Raw genomic sequence first — 12,500 nt, forward strand, 5'->3', positions numbered from 1 at the left:
CAAAAAGAACCATTAATAGAACCGCCAAAATTGCTCCTCGCAAGTTATTAACAAAGACAATAATAACACAATAACAAATTTCATAGAATATAAACATAAAAATTATTTGAAATAATCCAAAAGTCAAACCCCTGCAATAAATTCGCTCATCGGCATTTGTAATGGCGATAATGGATTATACTTGTATAGCGCTTTTCTACCTTCCAGGTACTCAAAGCGCTTTGACACTATTTCCACATTCAATCATTCACACACTGATTGCGGAAAGCTGCCATGCAAGGCACTAACCACAACCCATCAGGAGCAAGGGTGAAGGGTTTTGCCCAAGTACACAGCGGACGGGACGAGGATGCCGAAAGCTACTATTGAACCTGGAACCCTCAAGTTGCTGCCACGGCCGCTGTACTATCTGTTGCCTCCAGTGTCATTTATATCAGTGGTCCCAAACCTTTTTGTAGCTGCGGACTGGTCAACGCTTGAAAATTTGTCCCACGGACCGGGGGGGGTTTCATAAAGAAATACAATCATGTTTGCTTACGGACTGTATCCCTGCAGACTGTATTGATCTATATTGATATATAATGTATGTATAGTGTTTTTTATGTTTATTTAATAATTAAAACAAAAATAACGTGATCGCTCCTGTCGCAAATAATTATGTATTGCCTTGGGGTTGTTAATTTGTTAGTTAGCGAGATAGCTCAACAAGTTATGGGTGTATTTTCATGAACATTTCTGAAAATGGCAGAAATTGTATAAGGAACAGGTGATTCGGTTTAGGGGGTGAATAGGATTACCGTCTGGATTCAGGATTTTTTTTTTATAATGAGTCTTTACTATTAGGAGAGGCCTGGAAAAGATCTGCGCTCTCTGAATGCTTTTCTAGTTGATGATAGCTGCTGACTTGCACAATGAAAATAATCAGAACAACTCAATAAGACTGGAAATGATCCACAAAGTCATTAAAATTCCAGTATATTTGGAAGGAATGAAGGGACTGTAATGCAATCGCTTCTTGCCAGTTCTTAAAGATAACGGACACATTTCATACCATAAAGAAGGGATCCCCAAACTAGAGCCCGCGGACCGAATTAGGCCCGCCAGTGTCCAAATATCCGGCCAGCAGAAAGTCCCAAGTTTAAAATGTTTTTTTTTATTTTTATTATTATTTTTTTTTTTTAAATCTGTCCTTTCTAATCCATTTTCTACTGCTTGTTACTCTCTGTGTCTCCTAACTATCCATATACTGTATATACACACAGCCCGGTCCCCATCCAAATTGTTTCAACCCAATGCGGGCCCCCGAGTCAAAAAGTTTGGGCACCCCTGCCATAATAATAATAATAATAATAATAATAATAATAATAATAACTTAGATTTATATTGCGCTTTTCTAAACACTCAAAGCACTCACAGAGAAGTAGAACTCAACTTTCATTCACACCTGGTGGTGGTAAGCTACATCAGTAGCCACAGCTGCCCTGGGGTAGGCTGACGGAAGCGTGGCTGCCAGTTTGCGCCTACAGCCCCTCCGACCACCACCAATCATTTATTCATCATTCATTCACCAGTGTGAGCAGCACCGGGGGCAAAGGGTGAAGTGTCCTGCCCAAGGACACAACGGCAGCAAATTTTTGGATGTCAATAGGTGGGAAGCGAACCTGCAACTCTCAGATTTCTGTCCGGCCGCTCTACCCACTACGCCATGCCGCCCATAAAGACTCAAAATAATCTATAAGTTAAAACCTGCGGCACCATCATTTAATTTAAGCAGTCTGGCAAGTATTTAACAACCTTCGCCATCTTCCACAACAAAAAATAATCAGATTTACTAAACTTTAACCCTAACCCTCATAATAAAATTGGAAATAATCCACAAAGTCAAAGATACTATAAGTTAATACATCAGCATGGAAGTGACGCCTCAAGCAGACAATGCATGAAGGCTCAGTGTGGTTCCAAGTCCAGCATGATACGAATCGCCAAGTGTAAAGTTATGACATGTTTTCCTCCATTGACTCCTTGTCATTCAAAAGAAAAATGCTACTTCGGAGTACACTTTGGTCATCTACAAGCATGTAATTGGCTTCGTAATTATCTTTTCTGTACCTAAAGGGGCCATTTTTGGTAGCTTAGCCTGCATAGCTGTTAATTGAAACACAAAGTTGAGACAAGTAATCAGCGAGTAGAGACTTTTCATGTTTGGTCTTATTGACATGGAATTGTTTTCTTAGTCATTCCCCTAGCTGACGGTTATTTTTTTAGCATAGGAAGTGAGCGTCTGTGTTGTGTTCTGATGACACACGGAGTGCATCTGTGATCCTGATCCCCTGGTTGGACAGCACAGATGGTGCAGTGCTAGTTTGAATGGTCTTCGCCCATATTTATTTGTACTCTTGTGTCATGGGGGTACCGCAATCAAGCCAAGTGTTCTGTAGAGCAATGACGCAGAAACAAGCTGCACTCTTGGATGAGCAGTTGGTGTGCAAGAAATACAGTGGACAAGTGGATGAGGTTAGTGCGAATAATTTTTCAAACAGTATATTAATGTTGCGCTTAATCAAACAGCCAAATCGGTGGCTTCGTTGTTGAATTTGGCCAGCTAAAATACATCAGAGGTGATGTTAAAGGCACAGAATCAATATATTTTTTTCAAATGATTGTTTTTTGGTACCCTCTATGGGTTGCGGTCAAAATTATTTGGGAGACATGCCAGCAATCATGTAACATAGATATTCTTAAACTTATCATTGGACAAACGATCAATGACTTACGGAAAACTAGTTAGGTGCAAAGATGTTTTGCGTAAAGGTGTGTTCCAAATTTGGTGGGTAACTTTAGAGCTGTGTGAGAATTTCAAAATCAAGGCAGGTCAAACGCTGCGGTTTAATAACAGTGCTCCCATGAGGTCTATTTGTCTGCCGCTTTCACATGACGATCACAATAAGTCTAATGGTTCTACGGCTATCATCCTATCTCTCGTGTCGGTCATCCTTTCCCTTCCTTGTTTTAGTTAGGATTTTACAAAAACCATGTTGAGCCATTAAGATGCTCACTGAGCTGAATTTATATGAAATTTGATGACGCCTGTCAAGATATATGGACGGGTTTTTTTTGTTGGTTTGTTTACAAGGAACCTTTGGGTGCTTTAACTGAAAAGGTTCCACCGTGTGTTTCTGAGATTTCGTCTGCATTTGACATACCAAAGTGTGCGCAGCAGAGGTTGTGTTGATTCTCCACATCAAGAGCAGACGTCCCACCTTTGCCCAGTCCTCTCTCTGTCACATACAGCTGTTTGCCTCATCCTGCCCACCACCACGGCTTCTGTCATCCTTGTGGCTTTGATTCTAACCTCTATTCTCGCTCTCTGCTTTCACACGTCATTATTTCGAGTTTTGCTTTTCCTTCCTTGGAGTGCTACCTATAATAATACTGTACTTGGCACGTGCGTGCGCGCATAGTGATTTTCTATTGTAGACACTATATGAAATAATGGACAAAAAGCTGGTCAAGTCAATTATTGTCACAGATGCTTAGTAACGCAATATTTCAAAGCAAGACGTTTTATATTGCATCATGAAGAAAAGGGAAAAGAGATGGCCAAGGTTAGACAAGACGGATCATTAGAACTCTTCTTCAGATTGTGCATGCAAGCACTACAGGGATCCATTGTATCATGAATGACTTTTTATTCCATAACCATAAAAAAGTGTGAACAAAATATGAAGTCCCGGTTTATGACTGCTAAGAGATTCAAAGGAACAAATGTTTAACAAATAAGTACATATATAAATTATCATCATATTCACTTTAGCCACTCTATTATGTAAACTTGCTTGACCAAAAGAGATCTGATCATGTCATTGTTATTATCCTGCACTGCGCCACAATGGTGGTGTTATACTGTACTGCAGTTTGGAATATTTTAGTTAACTTATTTCGCTACAAATATGTAAGTGGAGCGGAATTTTCAAAACCACTCTCATTTGCATTCAGTGCAGACAGTTTTATTACAGTAATATAATTAATTAAAAGTTTTATGATTTTTCCCTCCCTTTATTTCAAGTTACCCTGCCATTTATTGTTCATGCCTTTTGATTTTAAGATGTTATTTTCACATACAATTTGCCTTGTAGCAGTTTTACATTTGTTAAATTGTTTTATGACTTTATATGATAATAGTAGGGCAGCACGGTGACAGAGGGGTTAGTGTGTGTGCCTCACAATACAAAGGTCCTGTGTTCGATCCTCGGGCTCGGGGTCTTTCTGTGTGGAGTTTGCGTGTTCTCACCTCCAAAGACATGCACCTGGGGATAGGTTGACTGGCGACACGAAAATTGTCCCTAGTGTGTGAATGTGAGTGTGAATGTTGTCTGTCTATCTGTGTTGGCCCAGCGATGAGGTGGCGACTTGTCCAGGGCGTACCCCGCCTACTGCCCGAATGCAGCTGAGATAGGCTCCAGCACCACCCGCAACCCCGAAAGGAACAAGTGGTAGAAAATGGATGGACGGATAGATGGATTGATGGATGGGTTATATTATTCATGTGTTTTCTTTTCTCCTATTTGCATAGGAGCAATTCTCCAATAGTGCGCAACAGATACACCTCATATTTTATAATTGTATGATATTATACATGATAAAATATATAATAGACTACATATTATATATAATATATACACTTAATTTTGATAATGGTTTATAAAAGTGTGCTTTTCAAATAAACATCACAAAATACTATAATGTGAATAATGTTATGATTAATATTACTATTGTATCGTGTACCCCGCCTTCCGCCCGATTGTAGCTGAGATAGGCGCCAGCGCCCCCCGCGACCCCGAAAGGGAATAAGCGGTAGAAAATGGATGGATGGATGGATCATTGTAATAATTATAATATGATTTTTTATAATAACTACATCATATTTTCATTTTAGAATTATAATTACAATTTGATCATTTTAAACAAATTTAAAATTGCTACAATGTTAAGTTTAGAAAAGAAAATTGTGAACAAATAATCATATTTTCATAAAAAGTATCATATGAACATATGAATGAGACATATGAAAACATATGAATGAGAATGAGACATTTTTGACACCATGTGAGTCTTCTTATACATCGTGTGTCGCGCTCTCAGAACACTGTCTGACACATTTGACAGTGACGTAAGGAGAAGACTATATTTGGGGTGTTGTCATCAACAAGATAACAGTTTCCTGTAAGGAGCCCAAAACCCCCACCCCTTTTCTCCATTCCCAAAGGAGGGAGCGTCGCATGGCTCCACACGTGCAGGTGTGTTGCATCACTCCAGCCTACTGAGGTTCTACAGACTCTTCCACCCTGGTCTCGCCCAAATTATTCCTCCTCTTGTCAGTGATAGAACACTTCTATTGTCCGTGTCATTATTCATCGCCACGGCTCATGATTAGTAATTTAGCATATGACCACCCCCCCTGTCCTTGGACACACTTCTGCTGCACATATTTGACTAATTGCCTTTACCTCCTGTGTGACAGGTTTGTGAGCAGCCATGACAAAGTCCTACGAGTTCAACTGGCAGAAGCATGTGCCCGAGTTCATGCAGGAGGGCGCCTCTTTTGACAGGTTTGACGAGGTAAAGACAGTGTTTGCTTCTAATTCAGCCTTCAAAGTCACTTGCTAGGATTTGGAAACGAGTACAAATGTTCCAGGCTTGCTGTTTTGTGTTAGCATTTTAACATTATCGTGTGTCATAGAAGTGTGAAAACGTTAAAAAGAAAAAAAACACTTAGGGCCTGATAGCATGTGGATTTTCAAAGTTGACCAACTTCTTGGCTTAGTGAGATGCATGATTTATAACTTAGCATGAACCTTTACTAAATCAAAGGCAACACCGCAGCAGTAGAAAAAGCTCAAGATATCTTTCTTCTACGTTTTTTTCTGTATTTTTTGACAGGTTGAAACAATGTTATCAGCAACTTAAAAAACTAGTAGCTGGCTACTCGCTCGTGGTGGAGGCGCAGCGTGAGCAAGCAATGTGTCACTAAGACAGTAATGTAGCTTCTCTGTGTTAGTTCTAACAAATGATGTTGCTATAGCTTGGTTAGTATGCAGGTCAAAGCATGTTGTTGACTTTATTTGAATATTTTTAAGCTTCCGGCCTTAAAGGAGGAACTTTTAATAAACTTTTAATAAACTTTTAATAAATCCCAAATATCTACATTGTTAGCCATTGTGAGCTGGGCGACAGCCGAAGGCAGGGCACTTGGCGGTCCGATCCTCGGCTACAGAAGCTAGCTCTTGGGACGTGGAACGTCACGTCACTGGGGGGGAAGGAGCCTGAGCTAGTGCGCGAAGTCGAGAAATTCCGGCTGGATATAGTTGGACTCACTTCGACGCACAGCAAGGGCTCTGGAACCACTTCTCTCGAGAGGGATTGGACCCTCTTCCACTCTGGCGTTGCCGGCAGTGAGAGGCGACGGGCTGGGGTGGCAATTCTTGTTTCCCCCCGGCTCAAAGCCTGTACGTTGGAGTTCAACCCGGTGGACGAAAGGGTAGCCTCCCTCCGCCTTCGGGTGGGGGGACGGGTCCTGACTGTTGTTTGTGCTTATGCACCAAACAGCAGTTCAGAGTACCCACCCTTTTTGGGAACGCTCGAGGGAGTACTGGAAAGTGCTCCCCCGGGTGATTCCCTTGTCCTACTGGGAGACTTCAACGCTCACGTTGGCAACGACAGTGAAACCTGGAGAGGCGTGATTGGGAAGAATGGCCGCCCGGATCTGAACCCGAGTGGTGTTTTGTTATTGGACTTTTGTGCTCGTCACAGTTTGTCGATAACAAACACCATGTTCAAACATAAGGGTGTCCATATGTGCACTTGGCACCAGGATACCCTAGGCCGCAGTTCCATGATCGACTTTGTAGTTGTGTCATCGGATTTGCGGCCTCATGTTTTGGACACTCGGGTGAAGAGAGGGGCGGAGCTTTCTACCGATCACCACCTGGTGGTGAGTTGGCTGCGATGGTGGGGGAGGATGCCGGACAGACCTGGGAGGCCCAAACGCATTGTGAGGGTCTGCTGGGAACGTCTGGCAGAGTCTCCTGTCAGACAAAGTTTCAATTCCCACCTCCGGAAGAACTTTGAACATGTCACGAGGGAGGTGCTGGACATTGAGTCTGAGTGGACCATGTTCCGCACCTCTATTGTCGAGGCGGCAGATCGGAGCTGTGGCCGCAAGGTAGTTGGTGCCTGTCGGGGCGGCAATCCTAAAACCCCTTGGTGGACACCAGCGGTGAGGGATGCCGTCAAGCTGAAGAAGGAGTCCTATCGGGTCCTTTTGGCTCATAGGACTCCGGAGGCAGTGGACAGGTACCGACAGGCCAAGCGGTGTGCAGCTTCAGCGGTCGCGGAGGCAAAAACTCGGACATGGGAAGAGTTCGGGGAAGCCATGGAAAACGACTTCCGGACGGCTTCGAAGCGATTCTGGACCACCGTCCGCCGCCTCAGGAAGGGGAAGCAGTGCACTATCAACACCGTGTATGGTGCGGATGGTGTTCTGCTGACCTCGACTGCGGATGTTGTGGATAGGTGGAAGGAATACTTCGAAGACCTCCTCAATCCCACCAACACGTCTTCCTATGAGGAAGCAGTGCCTGGGGAATCTGTGGTGGACTCTCCTATTTCTGGGGCTGAGGTCGCTGAGGTAGTTAAAAAGCTCCTCGGTGGCAAGGCCCCAGGGGTGGACGAGATCCGCCCGGAGTTCCTTAAGGCTCTGGATGCTGTGGGGCTGTCTTGGTTGACAAGACTTTGCAGCATCGCGTGGACATCGGGGGCGGTACCTCTGGATTGGCAGACCGGGGTGGTGGTTCCTCTCTTTAAGAAGGGGGACCGGAGGGTGTGTTCCAACTATCGTGGGATCACACTCCTCAGCCTTCCCGGTAAGGTTTATTCAGGTGTACTGGAGAGGAGGCTACGTCGGATAGTCGAACCTCGGATTCAGGAGGAACAGTGTGGTTTTCGTCCTGGTCGTGGAACTGTGGACCAGCTCTATACTCTCGGCAGGGTTCTTGAGGGTGCATGGGAGTTTGCCCAACCAGTCTACATGTGCTTTGTGGACTTGGAGAAGGCATTCGACCGTGTCCCTCGGGAAGTCCTGTGGGGAGTGCTCAGAGAGTATGGGGTATCGGACTGTCTTATTGTGGCGGTCCGTTCCCTGTACGATCAGTGCCAGAGCTTGGTTCGCATTGCCGGCAATAAGTCGAACACATTTCCAGTGAGGGTTGGACTCCGCCAAGGCTGTCCTTTGTCACCGATTCTGTTCATAACTTTTATGGACAGAATTTCTAGGCGCAGTCAAGGCGTTGAGGGGTTCCGGTTTGGTAACCGCAGGATTAGGTCTCTGCTTTTTGCAGATGATGTGGTCCTGATGGCTTCATCTGACCGGGATCTTCAGCTCTCGCTGGATCGGTTCGCAGCCGAGTGTGAAGCGACCGGAATGAGAATCAGCACCTCCAAATCCGAGTCCATGGTTCTCGCCCGGAAAAGGGTGGAGTGCCATCTCCGGGTTGGGGAGGAGACCCTGCCCCAAGTGGAGGAGTTCAAGTACCTAGGAGTCTTGTTCACGAGTGAGGGAAGAGTGGATCGTGAGATCGACAGGCGGATCGGTGCGGCGTCCTCAGTAATGCGGACGTTGTACCGATCCGTTGTGGTGAAGAAGGAGCTGAGCCGGAAGGCAAAGCTCTCAATTTACCGGTCGATCTACGTTCCCATCCTCACCTATGGTCATGAGCTTTGGGTCATGACCGAAAGGATAAGATCACGGGTACAAGCGGCCGAAATGAGTTTCCTCCGCCGTGTGGCGGGGCTCTCCCTTAGAGATAGGGTGAGAAGCTCTGCCATCCGGGAGGAACTCAAAGTAAAGCCGCTGCTCCTCCACATCGAGAGGAGCCAGATGAGGTGGTTCGGGCATCTGGTCAGGATGCCACCCGAACGCCTCCCTAGGGAGGTGTTTAGGGCACGTCCAACCGGTAGGAGGCCACGGGGAAGACCCAGGACACGTTGGGAAGACTATGTCTCCCGGCTGGCCTGGGAACGCCTCGGGATCCCCCGGGAAGAGCTAGACGAAGTGGCTGGGGAGAGGGAAGTCTGGGTTTCCCTGCTTAGGCTGTTGCCCCCGCGACCCGACCTCGGATAAGCGGAAGATGATGGATGGATGGATGGATGGATGTTAGCCACCTTGTACTAGCATGTTTTACTATTTAGAACTCACAAACAATGAGAAAGACATTTGTGTTTTTGTCTCACTTAGGGATTGAGGATTTATCCCCCACACTTTTTTGCTCCACTTTTAGGAAAAGAGGCACACAGATGCTCGTTTTCAAAGTTGCACTTTCTGAAGCGGAGGCCTCTTTCTCCAGGCTTCACTACACATCTCAAAATAAAATATTGCAAACTAGTCATCAGTCAGCTACACACAAGGTAGCAGTAAGTCAATATGCTAACATGAAGTTGCTGGTAAAATGCAGGCATAATGTTAGCACACAATAGTGCTTCTAGGAGACAGTCTACTTGTTGTAGACAAACACATTTTATTAGCATTAAAGCTGCGGACACGTACATTGTGGTGTACCCTTAAGACTTACTAAAACACTTTTAAACCATCTAAATTTTAACATCAAGCCTAACACACTTTCAATACACTAGTGTGAGCCCTTTGTCTCATTTATTAAAAATACTGTATAACACAAGAGGACTTTTGACATAAAAACTGTGTAAAAAATGCTTTATTCTTGAACAAAAATGATGTTCAGAAGTAAATTTGGAAAAGATTTTTAAAGAAAATTGCCCAAAAGTTGCTGAGATGGTTACCTTCCACAGTCTTTGTGCTGAGTGAGATTGGAAACACCTTTCCCAAATAAGATGTGCACAAAGCTAACATTTGATGTGCATGACTGGCGACAACTCTGAGCTTCAACAAATCATGGCCAAGAGCAGCAATTCTCTGAATTCAATTATATTTTATAGGTATGTTCATGTCTGTTAATTTTTGTTGACTAAAATGTGTCGTCTTTGTTATCAACAACCTATTTTCCCTTAGTTAAATTTAGATCACAAATGAAGACAAAAGCACACTGATTAAAACAGTGACAAAATTAATTGACAATTTGGTCAACAAATTAAAACAAGACAAAAATGTTGACAGGGACAAAATCCAATGATTTTTAATTTTGTCTTTAAGTTGGTGGTACAAGTTATTCAATCACAGTTGCATGTTGGACAAGGGTGGGTGGAAAGCAAAAACGGTATCTAATCAGAACTAGTGTCTTTGTAAGGCACGGTGCCCTGATAGTCAACCTGAAAAACAAAAAGAATCAATACCAGACATCAATACAATATGTTTTCAACACCGGGAAGAATGAGAGGAGAAGACATATAGACACACTTCACTTTTGCCGCGGTAGAGAACAAAACAGTTTGAAACCCTGTGGCTCCATTTTCTTTGCAAAAATACAACAAACTTGAAGCGCTATCTGCATGTACGCAACAGTAAGTAGGTCAAAGCTAATATTTCGAAATGACTCATTATGTTCTGATTTACTGTTACTATTAAAGACGGTAGAGCAGAAGCAAGATCGCTTCTGAGGCATTAATTATTTTTTTAGTCTGAATTAATTTCAAAGTAATGTGACACACCATTATCAGATGTATTAAATGCATCTGTAAATTCTAACTTATGCAATGTTAATGTATTACCTTATACAGTAATTGTAATAACCTTGATAAAAGTGATATTGAGACAACTTTAAAGATGCGTTGTACGTTATATTTGAGTTGACAAAATTTACTGTAATTTCAGTCGAATCAAATGTTGAGGAATTTAATCGAGTAAAACTAAATCAATTTAGATGACAATAATGTAACTGAAACTAAAAAAAATGTTCGTCAAAAGACTGACTAAAACGTTTTGTTTTTTTTCAGGCAAATCATATAGTTGATGTAGTGCCCATATCGGCTGTTCAGATTTACTTTACAAAATAGAAGTGTAGGATAATTCTCTTGTTGCCTTTTTTGAATTTGACTTTATTAAATGTATTCATATTATCTTTTGGTGCAGCCAGGCTGGAGCTGGAGGGGATAGAAAGAGAAAAAAAGGAAAACAGGGGGACCTTGTAGGGATAAGAGGGGGATTAGACAGAGAAACAAAAACAACAACAGCAAACACAACAATAACAACAAAAACAACAACAATGGAACAACACCAGCACATACAATATGTACAAATATGATCGTAAAAGTGATAGCAAAGAAACAGTTAGTGAAATAAATAATAATATAGAAATGACAATGAGTGTTTTTACACTAAAACTGGAGCAATACAAATACCAATAGAAAAAAACGCTATTGATTATGAACAATACCAATAGTTTACCTCTATTATCAACAATACAGTTGATCAAATGCAACAATACATATACATAATGATAACTAGAAAGATAAAAAAAAAAAAAAAAAGAATACCGAAAGATGGAGGGGAAAAGAGAGAGGCAACCTATATTAATCTTGTAGATTGTTATAGTAACAATGGGTTAAGCTTTGTCAGTGTGGCATGTGTTACCCAGTTTACCCTGGGGCAACAACATTGATATATGTTTGATGAAACGTGATTATGTGCATGAGTGTATGTATGTATATGTACTTGTATATGAACAGAATGTGTATATGAATGTTTGTACAGTAAAAGTATATGTACAATATATGTATGTTTGTTTGTACAGTGATTGTATATGTACGGTGTGTGTATGTTTGTACCGTGAATGTGCGTGTAGATGGACGAACTTGGAGTATGTAGGTATGTACTGTATTTGTGTATGTATGTGGGAAGGTAGGTACCTATGTATGTATGTACATTTGTTTGTATGAATAACTGTGTGTGTGTGTGTGTGTGTGTGTGTGTGTGTGTGTGTGTGTGTGTGTGTGTGTGTGTGTGTGTGTGTGTGTGTGTGTGTGTGTGTGTGTGTGTGTGAGTATATGTGTGTTTGTATGTACAATATATTTGACTCCCGGTGTGCGTGGGAGCCAGAATACGGCCCCAGCCGCCCAGAGAACCCAACCCAAACAGCAGGTGTGGCTGACTAAAACTAAGTTCAGGAAGTTAACATTTAGGTTGAAGTGCTTATGCACTTTTTTAATGTTTTTTTTTTTTTTTTTTTTTACATATAAAAGGTGTGCAACAACGCTTAATGGAATAATGGTGCATTTTGTAATACGTGTCCACCTCATTATGTAATAAAGCCACACTTTGTAATAAAATTCTTAAACGCCATGTATGATAAACTTAGAAAAATGTTTTAATAACTTGTTACATTTTACAAAAGTTATTACAAACTGCAGGTGCGACACTTATTTTTAATAAAATGTAACGATTGGGTGCATTATGTAATAAACCATCAAATTTGACGCCTCATTTGGAAAAATAAAATGATTAGAAAAAAGCTAAATGTTTCATGTTAATTAGG

General features: G+C 42.2%; 1 protein-coding gene across 5 annotated transcripts in view; it reads left to right on the plus strand.

Annotated features, from left to right (window-relative positions):
* Positions 1-12,500, plus strand: part of LOC133553154 (1-phosphatidylinositol 4,5-bisphosphate phosphodiesterase beta-4-like) — a 162,082-nt gene that overhangs the window by 71,680 nt on the left and 77,902 nt on the right. For 4 of the 5 annotated variants that reach the window (XM_061901031.1, XM_061901034.1, XM_061901030.1 and 1 more), the window contains one exon: positions 5,522-5,619. In XM_061901031.1, coding sequence (XP_061757015.1) covers positions 5,536-5,619 — 84 coding nt within the window. In that variant the 5' untranslated portion in view covers positions 5,522-5,535. Of the gene's footprint in view, positions 1-2,407; positions 2,515-5,521; positions 5,620-12,500 lie in introns of those variants that run through there. The other variant, XM_061901033.1, reaches the window with a different exon arrangement.

The sequence above is a fragment of the Nerophis ophidion genome, linkage group LG05 (genome assembly GCF_033978795.1).
Source record: "Nerophis ophidion isolate RoL-2023_Sa linkage group LG05, RoL_Noph_v1.0, whole genome shotgun sequence".
Classification (NCBI taxonomy): domain Eukaryota; kingdom Metazoa; phylum Chordata; class Actinopteri; order Syngnathiformes; family Syngnathidae; genus Nerophis; species Nerophis ophidion.